General features: G+C 40.4%; 1 protein-coding gene across 1 annotated transcript in view; it reads right to left on the bottom strand.

Moving 5' to 3' along the window:
• EHHADH (enoyl-CoA hydratase and 3-hydroxyacyl CoA dehydrogenase) overlaps positions 1 to 26899 on the bottom strand; it is a 68163-nt gene that overhangs the window by 3617 nt on the left and 37647 nt on the right. The window contains exons 5-6 of the mRNA XM_069558648.1: positions 23913 to 24017; positions 8558 to 8899 (exon numbers count right to left, since the gene is read on the bottom strand). Of these exons, the coding sequence (XP_069414749.1) occupies positions 8558 to 8899; positions 23913 to 24017 (447 nt within the window). The remainder of the gene's footprint in view (positions 1 to 8557; positions 8900 to 23912; positions 24018 to 26899) is intronic.

Here is a 26899-nt window from a genome sequence, read left to right as displayed (position 1 = left end):
TTCCTCCCAATTTCAAAACTTTTGACAAATCTACAGTATTCAAGACAGTGTGATAGTGGCATAAAGGACAGACATATAGATCAGTGAGATAGAACTGAGAGTCTGGAAATAAATTCATACATGTATGGAAAATCAATTTTTAACAAAGGTGCCAATATAATCCAAAGGGGAAAGAATAGACTTTTTCAACAAGCGGTGCTGGGACAACTGGATATTCACATGTAAAAGAATGATGTTGAACTTCTACTTCACACCATACATAAAAATTAACTTAAAATGATCAAACACCAAAGTAAGAGCTAAAACTATAAAACTCTTATGAGGAAATCTTCATGAGCTCGGATTAAGCAATGATTTCTTAGAAATGACATCAATAACACAAGCAATAAAAGAAAAAAAAACATAAATTGGACATCATTAAAATTAAAAACTTCTGTGTTTCAAAGGACACAAAAAAGAAAGTGAAAAAAACCCACAGGATGGGAAAGAATATTTTCAAATCAGATACCTGAATTTAAAATTAGGCAGAGGATATAATAAACATTTCTCCAAGGAAGATATACAAATGGCCAATAAGCATATAAAGAGATGCCTAACATCACCAGTTATTTTGGAAATATACATCAAAATCCCAGTGAACTACCACTTCATACCCACAAGGATAGCCATAATTAAAAAGACAGATAGTAACAAGTTCTGGTGAGAATATGGAGAAATTGATTCATTGATTCACTGATGGCAGATTGTAAAGTGGTGCTGTTGCTGTAGAAGACAAGGTGGAGGTTCCTCAAAATGTCTAACATGGAGTTGCCATATGAGTAGGCAAGTAGGTGATTATATACATAATTCAAGAGAAATGGAGACATACGTCCACACAAAACTTATAGACAAATGTTCATAGTAGCATTATTCAAAATAGCCAGAAAAAAGAAAGAAGCCAGGGACTCCCCTGGTGGTCCAGTGGCTAAGACTCCATGCTCCCAGTGCAGGGGCCTGGGTTTAAACCCTTCTCAGGTCCCATATGCTGCAATTAAGAGTTCATATCCTCACATACCTCAACAAAGTTAGAAGATCCTGTGTGCTGCAACTAAGACCAGGCGCAGCCAAATAAGTAAAATTAAATTAAAAAGAAGAAGCAAGCCAAATGTCCATCAACATGAGTAAACAAAAGGTAGCATCTCTTTCTGGGGCTACTCAGTCGGTTTCAGTGGTAAAGAATTCACCTGCAAAGGCAGGAGACACAGGTTGGACCCCTAGGTCAGGAAGATGCCCCAGGGAAGGGCATAACAACCCACTGCAGTATTCTTGCCTGGAGAATCCAACGGACAGAGGACCCTGGCGGGCTACAGTCCATAGGGTCCAAAAAAATCGGATATGACTGAGCATGCATGGACAATATATCTCTCCTTTGGAAAAATCACTCAGCTGTACAGTAAATGATACATCCTAGAGTGTGGATGGGCCTTAAAAAACATTATGCTAAGTTAAAGTTGGACACAAAAAGTTACATGTTATATGATTCCATTTGTATGAAATGTTCAAAATAGGGAAATCAATAGAGACAGAAAATTGATGAGTAGTTGCCAGGAGCTGGGAGGAAGGGCAATGAGGAATGACTGCTAATGGGTACAGGGTTTCTTTTTAGGGTGATGAAAAGGTTCTAAAATTGTTTGCGGCATACTTCCCTGGCAATCCAGTGGTTAAGACTGCACACTTCCGATGCAGGGGACATGGGTTCAATCCCTGGTCGGGGAAATAAGATCCCACAGGCCACGGGGCACAGCCAAAAAACTAAAAAAAAAATTTTTTTTAAGTCTAAAAAAGTAAAATAAAATTGTGGCAATGGTTGGACAACTTTACAAATATCTAAAAACAACTTAAGTGTGCTCCTTTTTTGGTGACGTTGTTACTATGTATTTTAAAAATGTTTTATGATAAGATACACATAACATAAAATTTAACATCATAACCATTTTTATGTGTACAGTTCAGCGGTATTAAGCACATTCACAAAGCTGTGTAACCAACACCATCTTGCACCATCTATCTCTAGAACTCTTCTCATCCTGTAGAACTGAAACTGTGCTCATTAAACCAGAACTCCCCATTTCTCTCCCTGGCAATCATCATTCTACACTCTATAATTGTGAGTACTCTAGATACCTCATATAAGTGGAATCAAATAGTATTTGTCCTTTTGTGACTAGCTCATTTCACTTAGCAGAAGAGCCTCAGGTTTATTCACGTAGTATGTGTTAGAATTCCCCACCTTTTAAGGCTGAATATTATCCCTTTGTATCCTTTGTATATGTACATATATATATATATATATATATATATATATATATATGTAGCACATTTTGTTTATCCATTCATCTGTCAATGGACATTTGGGTTGCCATTATGCCACTATTGAGAATAATTCTGCTATGTACATGAGTGGACAAATATCTGTTTGAGTTCTTGCCTTCAGTTCTTTTGGATATGCCCAGAAGTGGAATTGTTGGATTGTATGATAATTCTATTTTTAATTTTTGAAGAAACTGTTTTTCATAGCAGCTGTACCATTTTATGTTGAATTTTACTCTTTAAATGGGTCAATTTTATCACATAGGAGTTTCATCTCAAGAAAACTGTAATTAAAAATCTGTGTAGTACCAACCCTCAAGGCTTCCCTGATGGCTCAGATGTTAAAGAATCTGCCTGCAATGCAGGAGACCAGGGTTCAATCCCTGGGTTGAGAGGATCCTTTGGAGAAGGATATGGTCACCCATTCCAGTATTCTTGCCTAGAGAATTCCATGGACAGAGGAGCCTGGTGGCCTGCAGTCCATGGGGTCACAAAGAGATGGACACAACTGAGTGACTAACACTAACACAACCCTCAAGGATCTTATAATCTAGCGATGGGAAGAAGAAAAGTTCACAAGTATTCACCATGTAAGGTAAGGTATGTGATGAGAGAAGTTCTTTGGTGCTTTAAAGGAAAGATATTATTTTTGGTTAGGTGAGTCAAGAAAAGCTTCAAGATATGGAAGAAATATTTAAAGAAAGGTCATACTGAACCAGTATGAAATGATGAACCACCTGGCTGGGGAAGAGAAAAGGAAAGTGAGAAATATTTTAAAGAAAGGCAAGAAGAATGGAAAATATAGAAAAATTATTTGATGGCAAATATGCTGCCGTTTCTTCCCCATACCGTTTCATTTTCTTCTTGGGCACATAGGAGGCTGTACTTTCTAGACCTCCTATATCCCAGTAGGGCCTGTAACTAATTCTGGTTGAGGAAATGGGGGAAGGGTGATGTGGGATCACTACTGGCCCCTAAAATCTCCTATAAGATCCTTCATTACCACCTGGGTACAGAGGATGCAGAGATCAACTCTGAGGACTTGGAGGAGACCCTAGAGCAGGTATTGGCCTGCAGGTCACATCCAGCCCATGGCCTGCTTCTAACTGCCTGTGAGCTAAGAATGGTTTTATGCTTTAAATAGTTGAAAATTAAAGAGTAAGAATATTTTGTGACACCTGAAAATGATATCAAGTTCAAATTTCAGTGTCCATAAATAAAGTGTTACTGGAATCAATCACACCGATTTGTTTTTATATGGTCTGTGGCTATACTCGTTCTCAACAGCAGAGTTGAATAGTCGCAATAGAGAACATAAGGCCCCCAAAGCCAAAAACATTTACTGTCTAGCACTTTACAGAAAGTTTGCTGACCCTTGTCCAGGAGAATGGTAGAGCCACTAGTTGGAAAGAACCTGATTTTAGAATTATCTTGAGAGTGAGGAGGAAATACATCTTTATTGTGTTAAGCTGTTGAGACTGTTATCTGTTACAGCAGCAGCTTATCTGTTACCTGACCAACCTGCTGTGGATGAAACAGTTCAGGGAAAGCTATGTACATATTACTCTTCTGCACTTCACATTGACTAGCTTTAGGTCTTTTTTAAAAAATTGAAGTATAGTTGATTTACAATATAACATAGTGATTCAGATTTTTATAGATTATATTCCATTTAAAGTTATCATAAAATATTGGTCATATTATCTGTGCTATATAGTATATCCTTGTAACTTATTTATTACATATATAATAATTTATACCTCTTAATCCCTTGTGAGGATTGGTTTTGAATATATTATATTATCAATCATTAGAAATTATTGATTTAGTTCCTCTGGAATATATTTAATTTTTAAATCATATTAAATTATTTAATACATATATTGAATTATTTAAAACAGTTTTGCAAATTTACTAAACATCTGTGTTTCACTCAGTAACAAGAAGGCTGGATAGCTCTCACTGCTGTAGCAGCTTGTATCCTAAACTTTAGCCTGCATAAATGGGAGGTAGAGTTGATGGTTCAAAACCCTGGCCCTCTGGCTTTCAGTCCCAAGCTTCATATAAAATTCCTACCAATCCTGGTGGGCTGCCGTCTATGGGGTTGCACAGAGTTGGACACGACTGCAGCTTAGCAGCAGCAGCAGCAGAGAGTACAATCTCACAGGAACAATAAGGACTCATGAGAAGTTTACGTGAAAGAGCTTCGTACAGTACAGCGTGATACAGATGATGGCACTGAACACAGCAGAGAAGGAAAGCCACCTGTGAGGGCGGAGCACAGCTCCTCGCATTCCCCTCACAGAGCAGGGCTGCTGAAGGACCTTTGCAGCCCCAAATAGCTCATAGTCCTAACCACAGAGTGGGCCAGACTAATGCTTTCTAGAAGTGTCTTAGCTATAATTTTACTCACTTCCTTGTAAGCGTGAAAACTTCCATGTTAAATTACCTTATACTATTAATAGTAAAGCTTAAAAAAAAAACTTAAAGCTTATTGAGTGTTCATAAGGAACATATTAGAAATGCGTTAAAGCATTTTGCATGTATTAACTCTTAATCCTCACCACAACCCTATGCGTTAAGTCCTATCATTTAACCCACTTTACAAATGAGCAACCTGAAGATGTAAGTAACTTTCCTGAGGTCTGATACCTAGCAAGTAGGTGTGCTGGGGTCTCAACCCAGGTCATGTGAAGAGCCTGCATCCTTAACGTACAGAATATATGGCATGGACACAGGAGCCTGGTGGGCTGCAGTCCATGGGGACGCGAAGAGTCGGACACGACTGAGCAACTTCCCTTTCACTTTTCACTTTCATGCATTGGAGAAGGAAATGGCAACCCACTCCAGGGTTCTTGCCTGGAGAATCCCAGGGACGGGGGAGCCTGGTGGGCTGCCGTCTATGGAGTCACACAGAGTTGGACACGACTGAAGCAACTTAGCAGCAGCTTAGCAGCAAGTAGAAATAGAAGGATGGGAAGGATTTTTAAGAGCAGTCGGTTGAGTTATAGTCCTACCCCACGCCTTCAGCATGTGACTTGGAGTCACTGTACTCAGAGTCCTAGTTTCCAAATTCTTCAGGTTGGGAATGTGACTGCTTGAAGCTCTGATCTCATGAGTTTTGGTGAAGATCAAATCAGACAAAGCATGTAGCAGCTCTCTGCAGAAGTTGCTACTTCTACAAAGTAGAAGGCTATAAGGTGCTAGCCTTATCACTCCTATAAGAGAATCTGGAAACAGAACTTGGACCTTTTTTTCAATATATTTTTGTTTACTTATTTGTGGCTATGCTGGGTTTTCATTGCTTTGTGTGGGCTTTTCTCTAGTTGCAGTGAGTGAGAGCTGTTTTCTAGCTGTGGTGCACGGGCTTCTCACTGTGGTGGCTTCTCTTGCTGTGGAGCACAGGCTTTAGAGCATTGCTCAATAGTTGCAGTTCCTAGAATCTAGAGCACAGGCTCCGTAGTTGTGGTGCAGGGGCTTAGCTTCTCTCATGGGATTGTCCCAGACCAGGAAGCGAACCTACATTCCCTGCATTGGCAAGTGGATTCTTTACCACTGAACCACCAGGGAAGCCTGAACTTGGGCCCTTGAAATGCAGCTTTTAACCTAACGCAGAATTATCCTTGCTGCTCTTCTGATTAATAAACAATGTCTTGTTGCAGGGGCGGGGGGGGGGGAGGGGGAAGAAGTATCAGCTATTATTTTAGACCTTCATTTCTATAAACTGATATTTTTTCATTTAATCACTAAAAATATACACGAAACCTGTAACTGTTTCCTTCAAAGAGTTCTTCACTAACTTCTCACAACCTTGTGGTCTCAAAGTTCTCAAGAAAGTAGGGCTGAAAGACCAAGCTTTTCACTGTTGGTAATTATGTTTTCATAGGTCAATACTGTATGCATATTGAATTTAGTTTCCTAAATTTTCCTCACTAAACACACACAGACAGGGACCAGGAGTCCTGTTCCTGGACCAAGTCACTGCCTTTAACTACCCTGGAATTAAACATCGTCAAGAATCCCTTCTACTCAAAGCAAATAAAGGATGAGGGATGCTTTGACTGCTGGCTCTTCAGTGTCTAGTCCACAGCAGTCGTCTCCCCTTCCGACAGACCTGAGAGCTCAGGCGAGGTGAAAGAAAGTGGACTTGCAGGGGTGCCGACCCACTCTGAGAGCACAGGCTCACTGAGGCGCAAACCTGGGCTCATCAGGGCTGGGGTTTTCCTGGGGGCCCAATGAAAGGACGACGAGTCACGGCTTCTGAGGATGTAGGCAAGGGAGTAGCTGAAGTGATGATTGGAAATGAAAACTGAATAGAGAAGGAAGTAAAGATTAAAAGAGCTTATCACATAACAGATGCAGTTGGAATAACTGAGAAAGGGATGTGGAGAAACACAAGGTTGTAGTGAAAAAGTTCACATTTCAGTGGTGGAGAAATATTCAGGGTGAAGCCCGAAGTGTGGGTCACGGAAGTGAAGTGAGGAGAATGTCACTGGATCTGAGGAGGCGAAGGAACCCAGAAGCAACAGGGCTGGATGGATTCTCAACACAGGGGACGAGGACAACAAGGAAAGGACAGCAGGATTGGGGCCAAAGCGGATAACCGTGAACCAGGCACTGAAATGAGGGCCAAGGCAGGGGAGCGCGGACAGTGATAAGGAGGGATAGAGCAGGCAGGGAGACGGCAGAAAAACAGAGGAAGAGTGTCCAGAAAGGGGTCACGGTCTGAGAGGGGAAGTGGGAAGTGGCAGTGCAGTCCAGGGAGTGTGGGGAGAAGCAACAGCCTTCTTGAGAGGGCTTCAGGAGAAGCAAGTGCCAGGGGTAAGTCAGGTTTCAGGCAGGAGACAGAGGGACAGCCACTGTGAACCAGATGAGGCTGTGGGCGCATTCCAGAGGACATGGGGCACAGAGGGAGGCTGCATCACCAAGACCAAGGAGGGCAGAGCAGGAAGCGGAAAAACATGATGAAGGGGGAAATGACCAGCTCTCACTTTATTTTCATCCACATTGTCTTCTACATACTTTAAAAGCTTTTGCAAATATTTTTCAGAACAATGTGGTGTATACTTTAAAAAAAACCCTGAACTTTTAAACATTCCATGCCAGACACAAACCTGAAGTCTTTTTAAAAAGCTCACGATAAGTAAACAGGGAAATTCTCAAATGATGGTTGACAAACACGATACTGATAAAGAGTTTTTACTATTATTCTGCATTAATTTTTCTTGGCTTGAAGGAATACAGGAAAGAAGAAACAGGTACATACATAACTAGAAACAAATATCAGTGCTGCTGAAGGAATATAAAAAGGTACAATCAGTTCTTTGCCATACTATTTATCCAGCTCCTTAAAAAATCACAAGTGAACAGAGTCAGTGCTACAAGGAGCACAGCATGTTTGTGTTGAAGACGTACTAGTTTATTTCCAAATTTCATTGAGACAGCTTCAGACTAAGAAAATGTAGAGAAGGCTCTTTCATTCACACTGCACTGGTGCTAGAGAGCTTGGTGAAGATTAAGAAAGTTGGTGCTTTTAGTAAACTTTGGACCTCCTCTCCCAGAAGACTGTATACAGGCTAATACATACCATACTCCACTTACTGTTTCAGGGGATTTGGAATCCACCCAAGACCATTCTTGGGCCAAGACTAAGACTAAGTGAAGTTTAGGATAGTGGCCCAAATAAGCCATTCGGAGAGCTAGCTTCTGAGGAAAGAAGGCATTTTGTTTGAGAAATTTTCAAGGGGAAAATGTAAGGAAGCCCATGTTTCAGGTAAAGATGAATTTGGGGATAGTGGCTTTGAATCAGGAGAAGTGAATGGATGCAAGGACCAGAAAGACACAACCTTCATTCCCAATCCCTAGCTATAGGAGTGACAGGCCACACCTTGAAATGTGGTACACATCATAATCTTGCTGGGAAACCCAGGGATGAGGGACATGTAAGAGGCAGAAATGAGTTTAAAAATGCCGAGAGTCTGGAATCACACAGATGTAGCATTAGAGGACTTGGGTTTAATTAGTTCACTGTTGAGAAGGCCTAGTGTTTCTAAGCCTCACATGCAAAGATAGTTCATGGGCTGGGGTGAACATTAAGTTAACTAAAAAAGTGATATGTTCAGCAAAGAGCCTGGCATGTAGTGGCCCAAAGCAAATGGTAGTACTTGACAAATGCAGATTTGGGGAGTGACATTGCTCATGTTCTTACCGAGAACGCCAACAGAGGAGATGGGTCGTCCCGACGTTGTTTTCCAGGAAGCCCCAGAGGGAGTGGACCACTTATTTGCCATCCTCTCAGCAAAGAAAGCATATTGCAGGGCCTTGGCCTGCCCTGAGGTATTAAGGTACAGGCCCAGCTCCTTTTCCTTCTTGCTGCCCATGTCATATGGATATTGGACAGCAGCCTGGACTGCTCGGACACAGGCCTCCGGAGACAGCCACCCAGGGTACCGCTTCCGCACCTGCAGAAAGGCTTCACTGAAAATGGCGTCCATGTTGGGCAAGCTCGGGACTGGCATGTTGCAGATTCTACGGGATTCTGGAGATAGATCTAAAAGAAATAAGAAAGAAAATTTGGAACTGTTAACTTATATCAAAGGCTCGTGCGTATATAATAATAAATACTATTTAAGATAGTTTTCCATTAAATGATTAATTAATGTGTTTGTTTTTAAAAATCTTTTTAATTGGAGGAAAATTGCTTTACAATGTTGTGTTGGTTTCTACCATACAATATCTAGAACCAGTCATTACACATACATATATATAAATATATATACATATATACATATATATATATACATATATATATATACATATATATATATATATATCCCTCTTAGGCCTCCCTCCCCTCCCCTCTAAACTTCCCTCCTGGCCCCTATGCCCCTCAGCCATCACCAAGTGCCAGGCTGGGCTCCCTATGTCATATGGCAGCTTCCTGCTAGCTATCTCACACATGATAGTGTATATACGTCAACGCTACTTTCTCAATTCATCCCACCCACTCCTTGCCCTGTTGTGTCCACAGGTCCATTCTCTATGTCTGTGTCTCTATGCCCTTCTTGAAAACAGGTTCATCAGTACCATTTTTCTAGATTGCAGATATATGCATTAACATGGTATTTGCTTTTCTCTCTGTCTTACTTCACTCCTTATACTAGGCTCTAGGTTCATCCACCTCACTGCAACTGACTCAGTGGTCAAGATATTTAATGTAACACTAATAACAAAATCTCTGACATCTTTGCAACTTAGCCCCATAAGATAGAATTTAATAGATTCAAAGCAATTTCAAGTTACCTAATAGAGGCATAAAAGTTACATCTTCCTTTTACTTCAAGGCCACGATAATAGATAGATTAGTTATATTAATCTGCCAGTGAGCTTAAGAAAAATAGTTCTGAGTTAATAATATTTTAGGTTCAAAATAATTTTAATTCTATTCTTACCAGTAACAAAAACTTTAAAGTACCTAGAAAAGGAGACAGTATAATATTGCCACAAAGATAGACATACAAATCAATGGAAAAAACTGAGTTAAGAAATAAACCCTTACAATCATCACCAATTGATTTCCAACACGGGTGCCAAAACAATTTAATGAGGGAAAGGAGAGTTTTTTTTAAACGAACAAAGCTGAGGACAACCAAATATTCACATGAAATAAGTAAACAGGTCCTTACCTAGCACCACATATAAAAATTAACTCAAATATGGGCCATAAATCTAAATTGAAGAGTTAAAACTGTAAGACTTTCTTAAAAAAATAAGAAAAATCTTTATGACATTTGGTTAGGCAAAGTATTCTTAGCACAATCCACAAAAGAAAAAAATTCATTAAGTTGGACTTCATCAAAATTAAAGACTTTTGTACTTCAAAGAACATCATTAAGAAAATGAAATGATAAACCATAGACTAGGAGAAAATACTTGCATGGTAGGCAAAATAACATGCTCCCCAAACATCTACTTCCTAATCCCCAGAACCTGAGAATGTATTATCTTACATGGCAAAGAAACTCTACAGATATAATTAAGGTTAAAGACTTTGAGATGTGATGTTTACCCTGTATTATCCAGGTAGGCCCAATCTAATTTCATGAACCCTTAAAAGAGGAGAGCCTCTCCCAGCTGTAGTGAGAGAGGAAGAGTCAGAGAGATGCCACACAGAAAGTTCTTTTGATGACAATGTGGCTTTGAAGATGGAGGAAGGGGACCAAGAGCCACTCCTCTAGGCTAGGAATGGCCATCAGTTTACAACCAGCAAAAACATGGAGACCTTGGTCCCACAACACAAGTACTGAATTCTGCCCACAACTCAAGTGAGCAATAAACAGATTCTCCCCAAGAACTTTCAGAAAGAAGTGCAACTGTTGACAGTTGGGTTCAGTCCAGTGAGACCCCTACCAGACTTCAGACCTGTAGATAGATAAAATAATACATTTGCATTGTTTAAAGTGCTGAGCTTGTTGAGCTTGTTATATCAAGCAACAGACAATGAATACAACTTGCATATCAAATACTAATGAAGTATCTATATCCAGAGTATATAAAGATCTATAAGGCAAAGAACTCAGTTTTAAAAATGGGTGAAAACTTGAGTGGATATTTCACCAAAGAGCATATGTGTATATGTGTTAGTCACTCAGTCATGTCCAACCCTTTGTAGCCCATGGACTGTTGTCCACCAGCCTCCTCTGTCCATGGGATTTTCCAGGCAAGAATACTGGAGTGGGGTTGCCACTCCCTTCTCCAAGGGATCTTCCCAACCCAGGGACGGAACCCGGGTTCCCTGCACTGCAGGCAGATTCTTAATCATCTGAGCCACAATTGTTCGGTTATCCTGTGAATTAGCCAGTCTTCAGTTTATGGGCTCCCCTGCTGGTTCAGACAGTAAAAAATATGCCTGCAATGCAGGAGACCCAGGTATGATTCCTGGGTCAGGAAGATCCCTGGCAAAGGGAAAGCCTATCCACTCCAGTACTCTTACCTGGAGAATTCCATGGACAGAGGAGGCTGGCAGTATATAGTCCATGGAGTCGCAAAGAGTAGGACAGGACTGAGTGACCAATACTCTTACTTTTTTTCAAGCTCAGCAGAGAAAGAAGACCTTTCCAGGGCCTACAGCTGATTTAATTTCCTAGTGGCCCATAAGAGAGATGAGAACAGATAGTGGGGAGAGGGAAGTGGGGGGAGAGGATCGAGTGGATGAGGAAAGAGGTCAGAGCTGTCAGTTTTGTGGCACCTGACAACAGGTGGCTAGTACAGTCTTTGTGGGGACAGGGCTTAGATGGGTATCTTAGAGCTGGATCTGTCCTTGTAATGCTGCCACCAGCCCCACCATCACAGGCGCCGATTCTCAACATCATAGTGCACATCAGAGTTATTTTAGGACTTTTAAAGATGACCATGCTCCACTGTGAACTCAGTTAAGATTCTTTAAGGGTGGGGCCTGGACATGAGTATTTTTTAAAAATTTAATAGGTGATTTTGGGACTTCCCTGGTGGTCCAATGGCTAAGACTCCATGCTTAGAGGGGGCCCAGGTTTGATCCCTGGTCAAGGAACTAGATCCCACATGCTACAACTAAAGATCCCACATGCCACGACAAAGACCTGGTACAGTAAAAAAAAAAAAAAAAAAAAAATTCAATAGTTGCTTTTGAGGTATAGCCTTTTGGAGGTCCAAGAGCAAAGCATTTATCAGCCACCATATCAGAAGTCATCTGCAGCTCCTGGCTACTTTGACCTGGCAGAGATTGAAGAGAGAAGAGAAAGAAAAAAAAGGAAGAAGAAAATGCTTAATGGTGTGCAGTAATTTTAGCCAATTGGCACACTTCTAGTATCCCAGGGATACTCAGAACCTCTGAGACCGCAGACAGGCATTTGGGGATCCCCCACAGCACTTGTCCAGACCAAACTAAGCATATCTATCAGAGAGTGTTGGATCAGGGCATAACCGTTAGGAGGTTTTTCCCTGCTCAATTTCCTATCCTTTTTGTTCTGTGGCTGTAATTGAAGGATGCTATTATTTTACAACTTCATTTTATTCCCACAAAATTATTCAGAATTTCCCCTTTAGGTCTACAGGTATGGTGTTTTCAAAGTGCATTTCTTATATATATGCTAGTTCTAAAGTGTGAGGAAAGTGTGAGCAGGTCAGAACCAGCACTAGCTCCCCAGGAAAATGGGAAAGAGAGGAGCTAATTAATGATTCAAGTATGCTTATAATTGAATTCTTTCCCTGACCCATTCATATTTTTTTCTTAATTCTTTGAAGTTTTCTAAGGCAGAAGTTTTCATTTAGAAAATAAGTGAATCATATGCCTCAAGGAGGAAAAAGAGATGATTATTTTCCCTTTTTCCTTTCTAGTAAGCTGACAAGAAGAGATTTTCTCTCTCTAGGATAAAGAGACACAATGTACAGTGTGCAGTTTACAAAAATGGTTTCCGAAGACATACAGGACTCTCTCCAGCTTGGATAAATAGACTCTCTCTCATAGAAGCTCTGCAAAGAACAGACAGAACAACTGCACTTTTTCTGGGCTTGAGGGGGTCCCCAAAGAACTGCTGCTGCTGCTAAGTCGCTTCAGTCACGTCTGACTCTGTGCGACTCCGTAGACGGCAGCCCACCAGGCTCCGCTGTCCCTGGGATTCTCCAGGCAAGAACACTGGAGTGGGTTGCCTTTTCCTTCTCCAACACATGAAAGTGAAAAGTGAAAATGAAGTTTCTCAGTCGTGTCCGACTCCTAGCGACCCCATGGACTGCAGCCTACCAGGCTCCTCTGTCCATGGGATTTGTCAGGCAAGAGTACTGGAGTGGGGTGCCATCGCCTTCTCTGCCCCAAAGAACTGGGGTACATAAAAAAGAAGCCCGATTTAGATATGTGCTTAGGCTTCCTAGGTAAGGCAGTGTCACTGTGCTTTTGTGAAACATGTTTATGCAAATGTTCACAGAAAGTAAAAATAAATTACAAACAGCAAAAGATAAAATAGAAGAGAAAGACAGATGAAACCACGAAGATTTTTTTTAAGTCACAAAATCCAAATGAACAAACAGATCAAGGTCTTTGAGCAGAATAAGAATCGCTAAAAATGCCTATCACAGCCCAGGGCAGTGATAGTAATAGGACCAGGGTTTGCTGGAGGGACAAAACCAGATCAAGGTCTTTGAGCAGAATAAGAATCACTAAAAATGCCTATCACAAAAAAAAAAAAAATGCCTATCACAGCCCAGAGCAGTGACAGGAATAGGACCAGGGTTTGCTGGAGGGACAAAACCAGAGCACTGGGTTCCTGAGCTGAGGCTCCCACTTGGATGTCCCCTGTGCTCATCTTCAGCTAACAGCACACACTTTCAGCTTCATGCCAGAATCACACTCGTGGGAACAAGGGGTTCTTACTCCATTTGGGAACAAGCAGGCTGCTGGCCAAATGCAAATAAACCACATTTGACAGGACCCTCCCCTCCCGAGTTCAGCCAAAGCAATCTGGTTTGGCCAAGCAACTGAATTGCTCTGCTAAATCCATTGCACTGCAGTCATCAGGGAGGCTTCGTGTAACAAGAGTATTAAGATACATGAAGCTAATTAACTTCCACAGTCAACTCTCTAGGATGTGTGTTAAATTTATAGAGAAACTTGAAGCTACTGCCCAAATCATATTTTTAGATATATATGTTAACCTCTTACAAACTGGCTCCAAAACTGCAATTTTTTCTAAACTGATTCCAATTGCAACACTGACCACTGGAAATTTCCTTCCTTCTCAACTTGCCTATTGCATGTGGAAACTAAGTAAGTATTCTGTCTGTCTCTCTCTGCCGGGGGCCAGCGTGAGGAACTCCGCCCATGGCAAAGGTCATGAGGAAGGAGGCTTGGCATACGCAAAGGCGTGATCAAGCCTCAGGAAACCCCCTGCTCCCGAGCATCTAACCCCAAAACCAGAGTCTGTTTTATGCTCTCACCTGCACCTCTGACTTTACGGGGGGCTCTCCCCCATAACCGTTTCTCTCGCAGAAGGAGTAAACGTGCAGCTCCAAGGCAATAAAAATTCTTGGGCGTGACAAGAGTGTTTCAGCTTACGGACTCCTCTGAAGGTTATCTAGCCCACCTGTATAGGTTCGTCCGGCCACATGTGATTGTTTACAGCCTCCCAACCTGAGAGGCACGAGATGTTTTAGACTTACTAAAGGCAAAATCTTTTGGGGAGTTGGAAATTATTAGTATAGTGTGTTGGTTAGGAATTATATTGGTGAAGGGTTCTTCATTTGTTGTGTCAATAATTGCTGCTAATTCCCTGCTCTGGGTGAGACAAGGATGTTTCAGGTCAAACCTCTCTGCTGACAGACTAGCTTGTGTGACAGGATTATCCATACTGCTGCCACTAGGCACATGATTGTTTACTACCTCTCAACTGTAAACAGCACAGAGAGTTTTGGAGTATTTTGAGAGTCTTAATTAGCATAGGACTTTTTCTTCTTGTTGAGTCAATGATTGCCACCAGGCCTCTATATCCTTAGGCACCTGGGAATATATTAATCAATGTATTTGGAATATAGCAAAAGAAATATAGTAGTTTTTGATGTTAGCAATACTAGACTTTTTGAGTTAATGGATTTTCTCTTTTGTAATAGATCACTGTACTTTGTTATAAATCATTGTGTCCTTGCTACGTAAACTTTATGTATCTTTATCATATCTTAAGACTAAATAGATATTAAGGGGAGCATTGGTGAAAGGATTTTCATTTGTTGGGCTGATGTTTGCTGCTAAATCTCCATGTTCCCTACCCTTATAATGAATATAACTAGCATATAGGAAGAAATAAGTATTAACCTTTAAGCATATAGGAGAAATAAGTATTAACCTTTAAGACTAATCATGTTAACCTTGGGTTAAATAAATTCCTTTCTTGATTGTAACTCACTACACCCTCACCCTATAGGAATGTAACTTTATTTGGAGGGTGGTGCCTGGTTTAAGAAAAAACACCCTTGGAAGAAATAAGTTTTTTGGTTATCAGAAAGAAAGGATCATAAAATGTCAGCAGGTCTCACTCATGGCCAGAAGATGATGTAATATTCCTAAGACCTTTTTTTAATACATTTATGTGAAGCACCTGATTTTGACAAAGGTCAGGACTGCTGACTCCCACATGACTCTGTATTCATCCCTATGTGTAACAAAAGGTATATAAGCAAACCCCAAAATAAAGAAATCGGATCAGTTTCTGGAAAGACTGATTCCCCCATGTAGCTTCTTTCTTGCTCCCGTTTTTCTGGCTGAATTCCCATCTGGAGCATGGATGCTATTCCACGTAATCCAAGTTATTCAGCCTCTTTTTCTCCACTGATCTTCCTACTACACTATCCATTTCTAATCTCTCTCTATCTGTGATTAAATATGTATTTTTCCAAAGATGCTGACTCCGTCCCCACCTTCGAATCACCCTGGATCCACCGGGGCTGGACCCCGGCATCTCTCTTTTTTTTTTAGACTCATACTTTATTACTATAGCTTTAAAAAACTTTTTTTAATTGGAGGATAATTGCTTTACAATATTGTGTTGGTTTCTGCCATACATCAACATGAATCATATATAAATAAATGTTCTTAATCCTTTCTTTTTGTTCTTTCTGTAGGTCAACATTTCAGCAGTGCAAGTTGAGGGTAATGATGGGGGTGAGAATAGGTTGAATTAATGAAATATTTTTACAAATGGAGAAAGAACTCAAAAATTTTACATGTACTTTTAAAAATTGAGATTTAGTTCACATACAATGAAAGTCACCGTTTCAAAGTTTATAATTCAGGAGTTTCTAGTATAATCACAAGGTATGTTTTTCAACTATGCCTTTCAGACTGCTTTGCTAATATTTTTAAGTTAAAGAACATCACGAACCTCAAAACATCATGCTAAGTGAGAGAAACCAGACACAAAAGATCACATGCTATATGAAATTCTAAAAAACAAGACTATAGTAACAGAAAACAGGCCAGTGGTCATATGTGGCCAAGGGCAGGGCAAGGAATCTACTTAAAAGAGGCAGGAGCATACTTTTTAGAGTGACTGGACCATATCTTGATTGTAGCAGGGCAGCACAACTGTACATTACTACAAAAATTCATCGAATTGCTATGTTTAAACTGGGTGACTTTTACTATGTGTAAATTACACCTCAAGCTGGAAAAATCAAAACCAAAGCAAACATCATTTATGAAATTTTGGGGGGGAAACAAGTTATTTTCATTTTTGTGTATTTTCTTTACATTTTTGTCAGCATTCATAACACACTATGTAGCTCTAAGTATAAAATCGGGAAGATCCCCTGGAGGTGGGCATGGCAACCCACTCCAGTATTCTTGCCTGGAGAATCCCCATGGACAGAGGAGCCTGGTGGGCTACAGTCCATGAGGTCGCCAACAGTTGGACATGGCTGAGCGACAGCACAGCACATGTGTAATTTTGTATTTAGACACTTTTAGATCACAATTTCACATTTCTACCAAGTTTTGATTATTATAATTTAAGATACACAATTGTCCAAAGACCATAACCATTCCCCTACTGTTAACAGGTAAATTACCAAATTTTAAAGCAAATGATTTCTCCTCAATATTTGGATGCCACCAAGTGGACAAACTGTGTAATAATATTACTGAGATTGAGTAGGCCATTTTATACATTTAAAAAATAATACTTCAATGCTAAAATTTTTATTTAAAATTAATTTAAAATTTTTTATTAATTGTAAGATATAAATGATTATGATTTTATTCATTTTAAAATAAATGATTTTATTAATTATAAGATTACTGTATAAATGTACCAGACCATGATCCCCATCTATCTCTTGAAGTAACTTAACTCTCAAATCTGAATTTACAGAAGTCAAAGAAAAGAACTTCCTGTTGAAATCATGTCTTTAACAAACGAAAACCACAGGTGAGAAATGATAGACATGGTTCTATCTTAAACCTCAAACCAAAAACCATTTAGGGACCCTCCCCAAATGCAAACAGCCTTTCCTGTAGGCCAACTGACTTCTAACAAAACAATAAGTGCTCTCAGGAGGCACAACAAAACCAGATGAAACTGTGGTGAAGATTATCTGGAAAGAAGAGAAAGACAGCAGGAAACTCATTCCCCTTAGGGCAAAGCCTCGCTAACTCTCTTTAGAGTCACCCGTATTTTCTCCTCACAGTCCCTGGCCTCTCCAGTTTAAGCTTTCACTATTGAAATGAAACAGTAAGTGGTTAGAGCCACAAAAAGAAGGATTATTTCAGGGAAGTGTTTGGTCCCTGCCAGCGTGGACAAAAGAATGACTTTTTCAGAGAGGCCTTTGAATGACACTGAGCCATTACCTACCACCAACTGGGGAGATGAACACTCTGCTCTGCCTGTAGCCCAACATTCCTTCCAATTATTTTTTCTGACTCTCTTTAACCCTCTCCATCTTGCTGCCAACCTCCATAAATTGAAAAGGAACATTTTTTTAAAGAAAGAAAAAAAATCCATCTAGGAATGTCATAAGTCCATGACGTGAGAAACCAGTGAGAGGGAGAAAACCAGGCTCACTGAGTCAGAACCATGGCTTTATTGTGGCAGATTATACAGCCTGCCTTCTAATTGCTGAAGTGTTTGTTTGCATGGCTTTTCTTATTCTTTTTTTTTTTCTTTTTTAAATGTTTTGGCCATACCACAAGGCATGTGGGATCTTGGTTCCCCGACTCTCTCCGATGAGAACCTGCATTGCAAACAGTCTCAACCACTGGACCACCAAGGGAAGTCCTGCTTGGTTCTTCTTAAATTTCAATTGTACTTATTAATAGAACATATACTCATTCAATAAAAATTCAAAAGGTACAGAAGAATAAAAAGAGACATCTCCTCTGACTGCTTCTGCTGGCTAGCTAGCCCCATTCTCAGAGGCAACCATCAATCTTTTCTTGTGAATCCTTACAGAAGTATCCTATACATAAACAAACAGTTACAAACACACCTTCTCCCTATATAGACATTCAGTCCCCCCTTTTCTGTTATACAAATGTTGAACTACTGTATACATGATTCTTTTACTTTATTTTAATTGGAGGCTAATTACCTTACAATATTATAGTGGTTTTTGCCATACATTGACATGAATCAGCAATGGGTGTACATGTGTTCTCCATCCTGAACCCCCTCCCACCACCCTCTCCATCCCACCCCTCAGGGTCATCCCAGTGCACCAGCCCTGAGCACCCTGACTCATACATCGAACCTGGACTGGTGATCTGCTTCACATATGATAATATACAGGTTTCAATGCTATTCTCTCAAATCATCCCACCCTCGCCTTCTCCCACAGAGTCCAAAAGTCTGTTCTTTACATCTGTGTCTCTTTTGCTGTCTCACATACAGGGTCATCGTTACCATCTTTCTAAATTTCATGTATATGCATTAATATACTGTATTGGTGTTTTTCTTTCTGACTTACTTCGCTCTGTATAATAGACTCCAGTTTCATCCACCTCATTAGAACTGATTCAAATGCATTCTTTTTAATGGCTGAGTAATATTCCATTGTGTATATATACCACTGCTTTCTTATCCATTCATCTGCCGATGGACATCTAGGTTGCTCCCATGTCCTGGCTATTGTAAACAGTGCTACAGTGAACATTCAGGTACACGTGTCTCTTTCAATTCTGGTTTCCTCGGTGTGTATACGCAGCAGTGGGATTGCTGTGTCATATGGCAGTTCTATTTCCAGTTTTTTAAGGAATCTCCACACTGTTCTCCATAGTGGCTATACTAGTTTGCATTCCCACCAACAGTGTAAGAGGGTTCCTTTTCCTCCACACCCTCTCCAGCATTTATTGCTTGTAGACTTTTTGATAGCAGCCATTCTGACTGGGTGAGATGGTACCTCATTGTGGTTTTGATTTGCATTTCTCTGATAATGAGTAATGTTGAGTATCTTTTCATGTGTTTGTTAGCCATCTGTATATCTTCTTTGGAGAAATGTCTGTTTAGTTCTTTGGCCCAGTTTTTCATTGGGTCGCTTATTTTTCTGTAATTGAGCTGCAGGAGTTGCTTGTATATTTTTGAGATTAATTCTTTGTCAGTTGCCTCATTTGCTATTATTTTCTCCCATTCTGAAGGCTGTCTTTTCACCTTGCTTAGAGTTTCCTTTGTTCTGTAAAAGCTTTTAATTAGGTCCCATTTGTTTATTTTTGCTTTTATTTCCATTACTCTGGGAGGTGGGTCATAAAGGATCCTGCTATGATTACATCAGAGTGTTTTGCCTATGTTTTCCTCTAGGAGTTTTATAGTTTCTGGTCTTACATTTAGATCTTTAATCCATTTTTAGTTTATTTTTGTGTATGGTGTTAGAGAGCATTCTAGTTTCATTCTTTTACAAGTGGTTGACAGTTTTCCCAGCACCACTTAATAAAGAGAGTATCTTTTCTCCATAGTATATTCTTGCCTCCTTTGTCAAAGATAAGATGTCCATAGGTGCATGGTTTTTCTATTTCATTCCACTGATCTATGTTTCTGTCTTTGTGCCAGTATACATGATTCTTTTTTCATCTAACAATACAATATATACTGTGGCAATCAAACCATGTCAATACATAGAGCTTCTCATTCAGTTTATTTTTTATTTTTGTATACATAAGTTTAAGTTTAATCGCTCAGTCATGTCCAACTCTTTGAAACCCCATGGACTATAGCCGACCAGGCACCTCCATCCACGGGATTTTCCAGGTAAGAGTACTGGAGTGGATTGCATTTCCTTCTCCAGAGGATCTTCCCAACCCAGGGACTGAACCCAAGTTTCCCACATTGTAGGCAGAGGCTTTACCATCTGAGCCACCAGGGAAGTATATACATATCAGTTCAGTTCAGTTCAGTTGCTCAGTCTGACTCTTTGCAACCCCATAGACTGCAGCACACCAGGCCTCCTTGTCCATCATCAACTCCTGGAGTTCACTCAAACTCATGTCCATTGAGTCAGTGATGCCATCCAACCATCTCATCCTCTGTTGTCCCCTTTTCCTCCTGCCCCCAATCCCTCCCAGCATCAGAGTCTTTTCCAGTGAGTCAGTTCTTTGCATTAGGTGGCCAAAGTATTGGAGTTTCAGCTTCAACATCAGTCCTTCCAATGAACACCCAGGACTGATTTCATTTAGGATGGACTGGCTGGATCTCCTTGCAGTCCAAGGGACTCTCAAGAGTCTTCTCCAACACCACAGTTCAAAAGCATCAGTTCTTAGGTGCTCAACTGTCTTTATAGTCCAACTCTCACATCCATACATGACTACTGGAACAACCATAGCCTTGACTAGATGGATCTTTGTTGGCAAAGTAATGTCTCTGCTTTTTAACATGCTGTCTAGGTTGGTCATCGGAGAAGGCAATTGCAACCCACTCCAGTACTCTGGCCAGGAAAATCCCATGGACGGAGGAGCTTGGTAGGCTGCAGTGCATGGGGTCACTAAGAGTCGGGATACGACTGAGCAACTTCACTTTCTTTTTTCACTTTCATGCATTGGAGAGAAGGCAATGGCAACCCACTCTAGTGCTCTTGCCTGGAGAATCCCAGGGACGGGAGCCTGGTGGGCTGCCATCTATGGGGTCACACAGAGTTGGACACAACTGAAGGGACTTAGCAGCAGCTAGGTTGGTCATAATTTTTCTTTCAAGGAGTAAACGTCTTTTAATTTCATGGCTGCAATCACAATCTGCTGTGATTTAGAGCCCCCCAAAATAAAGTCTGCCACTGTTTCCAATGTTTCTCCATCTATTTGCCACAAAGTGATGGGACCAGATGCCATGACCTTAGTTTTCTGAATGTTGAGCTTTAAACCAACTTTTTCTACTCTCCTCTTTCACTTTCAAGAGGAGCCTCAACTAAGAGGCTCTATAGTTCCTCTTCACTTTCTGCCATAAGGGTCATGTCAATGGCAACCCATTCCAGTACTCTTGCCTGGAAAATCCCATGGACGGAGGAGCCTGGTAGGCTGCAGTCTGTGGGGTCCCTAAGAATCGGACACGACTGAAGCGACTTAGCAGCAGAATCTGCATATCTGAGATACTGATATTTCTCCCAACAATCTTGATTCCAGCTTGTGCTTCATCCAGCCCAGCGTTTCTCATGATGTACTCTGCATGAAGTTAAATAATCAGGGTGACAATATACGGCCTTGACATACTCCTTTCCCAATTCGGAACCAGTCTGTTGTTCTATGTCCAGTTCTAACTGTTGCTTCCTGACCTGCATATAGGTTTCTTAAGAGGCAGGTCAGGTAGTCTGGTATTCCCATCTCTTGGAGAATTTTTCATAGTTTATTTGATTCACACAGTCAAAGGCTTTGGCATAGTCAATAAAGCAGAAATAGATGTTTTTCTGGCACTCTCTTGCTTTTTTCATGATCCAGCAGATGTTGGCAATTTGATCTCTGGTTCCTCTGCCTTTTCTAAAACCAGCTTGAACATCTGGAAGTTCATGGTTCCCGTATTGGTGAAGCCTGATTTGGAGAATTTTGAGCATTACTTTACTAGCATGTGAGATGAGTGCAATTGTGTGTGGTAGTTTGAGCATTCTTTGGCATTGCCTTTCTTTGGGATTGGAATGAAAACTGACCTTTTCCAGTCCTGTGGCCACTGCTGAGTTTTCCAAATTTGCTGGCATATTGAGTGCAGCACTTTCACAGCATCATCTTTCAGGATTTGAAATAGCTCAACTGGAATTCCGTCACCTCCACTAGCTTTGTTTGTAGTGATGCTTCCTAAGGCCCACTTGACTTCACATTCTAGGATGTCTGGCTCTAGGTTGTGATCACACCATCGTGATTATCTGGGTCGTGAAGATCTTTTTTGAACAGTTCTTCTGTGTATTCTTGCCACCTCTTCTTAATATCTTCTGCTCTGTTAGGTCCATACCATTTCTGTCCTTTGTTGAGCCCATCTTTGCATGAAATGTTCCCTTGGTATCTCTAATTTTCTGAAGATATCTCTAGTCTTTCCCACTCTATTTTCCTCTATTTCTTTGCACCAATCACTGAGGAAGGCTTTCTTATCTCTCCTTGCTATTCTTTGGAACTCTGCATTCAAATGGGTATATCTTTCCTTTTCTCCTTTTTTTTTTTTGGCTTCTCTTCTTTTTACAGCTATTTGTAAGGCCTCCACAAACAGCCATTTTGCTTTTTTGCATTTCTTTTTCTTGGGGATGATCTTGCTTCCTGTCTCCTGTACAATGTCATGAATCTCTGTCCATAGTTCATCAGGCACTCTATCAGATGTAGTCCCTTATATCTATTTCTCACTTCCACTGTATAATCATCAGGGATTTGATTTAGATCATACATGAATGGTTTAGTTCATGTATGGAAAGTAGTTTTCCCTACTTTCTTCAATTTAAGTCTGAATTTGGCAATAAGGAGTTCATGATCTTGAGCCACAGTCAGCTCCCAGTCTTGTTTTTGCTGACTGGATAGAGCTTCTCCATCTTCGGCTGCAAAAAATATAATCAATCTGATTTTGGTGTTGACCATCTGGTGATGTCCATATGTAGAGTCTTCCCTTGTGTTGTTGGAAGAGGTTGTTTGCTATGACCAATGTATTCTCTTGGCAGAACTCTATTAGCCTTTGTCTGGCTTCATTTTGTACCCCAAGACCAAATTTGCCTGTTACTCCAGGTGTTTCTTGACTTCCTACTTTTGCATTCCAGTCCCCTATAATGAAAAGGACATCTTTTTGGGGTGTTAGTTCTAGAAGGTCTTGTAGGTCTTCATAGAACCATTCAACTTCAGCTTCTTCAGCATGACTGGTCGGGGCATAGACTTGGATTACTGTGATATTGAATGGTTTGCCTTGGAAACAAACAGAGATATTCTGTCGTTTTTGAGACTGCATCCAAGTACTACATTTCTGACTCTTTTGTTGACTATGTTGGCTACTCCATTTCTTCTAAGGGATTCTTGCCCACAGTAGTAGATATAATGGTCATCTGAGTTAAATTCACCCATTCCGGTCCATTTTAGCTCGCTGATTCCTAGAATGTTGACGTTCACTCTTGCCATCTCTTGTTTGACCACTTCCAATTTGCCTTGATTCATGGACCTGACATTCCAGGTTCCTATGCAATATTGCTCTTTACAGCATCGGACCTTGCTTCCATCACCAGTCACATCCACACCTGGGAGTTGTTTTTGCTTTGGCTCCATCTCTTCATTCTTTCTGGAGTTATTTCTCCACTATATATATATACATATATGTATCTATCTATCTATCTATCTATCTATATTATTATTATTATTATTTTTTTTTGGTATACAGGCTTAGTTGCCCTGCAGCAAGGCATATGGGATCTTCCTGGACCAGGGATCGAACCCATATCTCATGCATTGACAGGCAGATTCTTTACCACTGAATCACCAGGGAAGCCCTCTCATTCATTTTAAATCTATATCATATTCTGTTTGGACATGCCATAAAATATTTAAGGAGTACCATATTAAGATGGACATTTAACTTATTTCCAAACTTGTGCTAGTTTTATTATCTTCTTACCTGAAATTCTCTGGGCAAACTTGATGGATTCTTCAATTGGGTCTGAGTTCACAATTTTATCTATAATACCCAGCTTAAGTGCTTCATTTGCTGAAATATGTCTTCCTAAAAGAAAACAAAATAAAACAGAACAATATGAGATTAAAGCAAAAGCACCATTCTCTCTAGTAGGAAGTTCACTTGTCCTAGATATAAACATCTATTACAAAATAAATAAGCACTACACTGATTGTTATAGTGGAAAATTACTGCAGAGATAATCAGAAAACTTGGATTCAAGTTCCAACTCTGCCTATACTATTTGTGTGAGCTATACTAGAACCATAATTTCTTTGTTGGTAATTGACAATAATTATGCTTACCTGAGTTATTATGAGTACTAAGTGAAAATAAAACATTTTCCTTATATTCTCTAAATCTCTATAGAAGCACTTTATAAATTATAAATCTCTATATAATTATAAGAGGATTGAATCTTTATAATAATACAGTTAAAAAAATAATAAAGGTAGTAAGAAAAGAGCAGTTGTAGTACCACCTGTTCTTATACTAACATATACCAAGCATTGCCACTGATTATGAAGAGTCCTCAAACATAAATATAGTTGGATTGACAGTGGGAAAGCATTATTAAGTTGATATTATATAAGATATAATCAAAATGTCACAGGAAAATAGGATGGACCTTTGTGTTTTTTGGCTACCCAGCATCTCAACTTCTTCCTTAGTCTGTGAAATTGCTAATGTGTGAGCTTTGGAACCAAAAAGGAAGGTAAAAAGGAAGTAGAGATGATCAGACCATTGTTTCTTCAGACCTGGCACCAGGATGTGGCCCATAATCCCAAACGGGACAAATGGAGGGTTTAATCGATGGTTTTCAGCTGAAGTAGACAACAGCTCAAATCTCATTTTGCAGGTGGTGACACTGAGTGTCTGGTGGTGGTGATGGTGGTGCCAGGAGCACCTACTGTCCAGAGGTGGCACTGGCAGCCTCTGGTGTAATAATAGATTGGAAGCTCTAGGGGCTTATAGAAGTTTCATGAGGGTTAGCATCACTCTCAAGTTCTTCAACAGGCATAAATGTGTAATTTGATCTGCATACTCTGAAGTAGGAGGTTAAGGAAAATAAGCATTCCTCAGCACAAGGGCAGAAGGAGAGACAGTGGCACACAGCTCGCTTGCCAGCATCATCTGGGCTTCTAAATTGTTTGTGCCTGCTAACTTGCTCCAGTCGTATCCAACTCTTTGCGACCCCGTGGACTGTAGGCTGTAGGCCAGGTTCTTCTGTCCATGGGATTCTCCAGGCAAGAATACTGGACTGGGTTGCCATGTTCTTCTCCAGAGGATCTTCCCAACCCAGGAATCTAACCTGCATCTCTTGTGTCTCCTGCATTGGCAGGTGGGTTCCTTACCACTAGCGCCACCTTGGGCTTCTGAAGAGCAACCACCAAATCAGTCTTGCAGGCACAACTCCTCCACAGTCTTCGCTGCTCTTCCAGAGTGTTGGCGGATGCCATCTCCAAAGCAAAACCTTCACTCCTGGTTCTTAGTAGTGCTTCAGGGAGCAACCAATGGGTTTTCTTGATCAGATAGACAATTCAACGATTTTTGGCAGGGGTCACTCTGTAACAGCAATATTTGGGCAGTCTGCTGGAAATGCCTCTGAAGGCAGGCCTCCAGATCTCCTCCTGGGGTGAGGAGGACAGGGAGGAGTGGGTAAGTGGCTTCAAGGGTGAAGTCTCTCAGGTATAAAACCACTTAAGTGAGGGATGAGTGAATCAGACTCCCCACATTAAGGGGCCCAAAGGGACACAGAATGGAATATGAAAATGCGGCTACTAAAAGGATCTTTGGGGCAGCTGAACAGTGGAGACAAGAGATACCCACAGGATGGACTGAAAATTCCTTCAGCTATAATGATTTCTTCTGACCTGGATTTCACAAAAGTTGGGAGTACTGCTACTGTTTGTATGGAGTCAATGAGATTTCAGGTACTTTTATTCTGTTTCAAGGATCTGAAGAGACAGCTCTGTATATCCAACCCAAATGCTCATGCTGAGATTTGAACTTGTTCTTTCTTATGCTGCTCTGAGTGTAGACAATAACCACTGTTCGATCTAATGAGAGCCAAGCCTTGATCTACTACAAAGAGACTGGAGCAACTTGACGTTGAGACTTCTCCAAGCCAGGTAATCTCATTTTTTTTCCCAATTTCCTTTGTGGCTTCTTTTCGAACCTTCAGAAAAAAAATTCTACACAGAACCCTTGCCAGATGCCATTTTAAATTCCCCCTAAAATTATAGAGACTACTTAAAAACATAGGATGATTCTAATGTTAGTATTCTTCTCATTTATTGTGACCTTTTCTGTGCAAATCAAAATCCATCATGTTCTTACTGCTTTTACCTCTTCTCTTCATCATGTTAAAAATAGTGATATTTCTATAAGCAGCAGTGTTTTGAAAAAAGTGAATCCTAGATCACTTTTTTGCTTTTTGTCAAAGAAGCCAGGTTCCTTCCTGATTTCCTTCAAGATATCCTTGCCTTTCAGGCTTAATACTGAAAGCAGGAACACACAATTCCTCAGTATTCCTCCAAATGCTTTAATTTCTATCAATATAAACCTTAGAATTCACAGACTCATTTCACACTGTTATGAATTCCCACCATATTTTATGCTTCTCTGCTTCCTTTCTATTTTGCCCTTTGCAGAATGAACCCTCTCGTGTGCTTTGAATTTCTGTAGTATGTTGGGTTGACTGTAAGCATTCTCTTGTGAATTCTGCATTAGGGACTTAGAACAGTTCACATTCTTAAAATTGCAGTTACCCTACCATTGTAAATTAAAGCAATTTCTAATCTATTTTACTGAAGACAAGAAATTAGTTCTCCTAACTCCCCTTTCAAGCTCTACAGAATTTATAACACCTCCTTATTTAAAGGCAAAAAAAAAGCCATTTTAGACTTTAGTCTAAATTTCTTAGTAAC

The sequence above is a fragment of the Ovis canadensis genome, chromosome 1 (assembly GCF_042477335.2).
Source record: "Ovis canadensis isolate MfBH-ARS-UI-01 breed Bighorn chromosome 1, ARS-UI_OviCan_v2, whole genome shotgun sequence".
NCBI lineage: Eukaryota > Metazoa > Chordata > Mammalia > Artiodactyla > Bovidae > Ovis > Ovis canadensis.
Note: the sequence above shows the minus strand (reverse complement) of the source record. Positions and strands in the feature narration are given on the sequence as shown.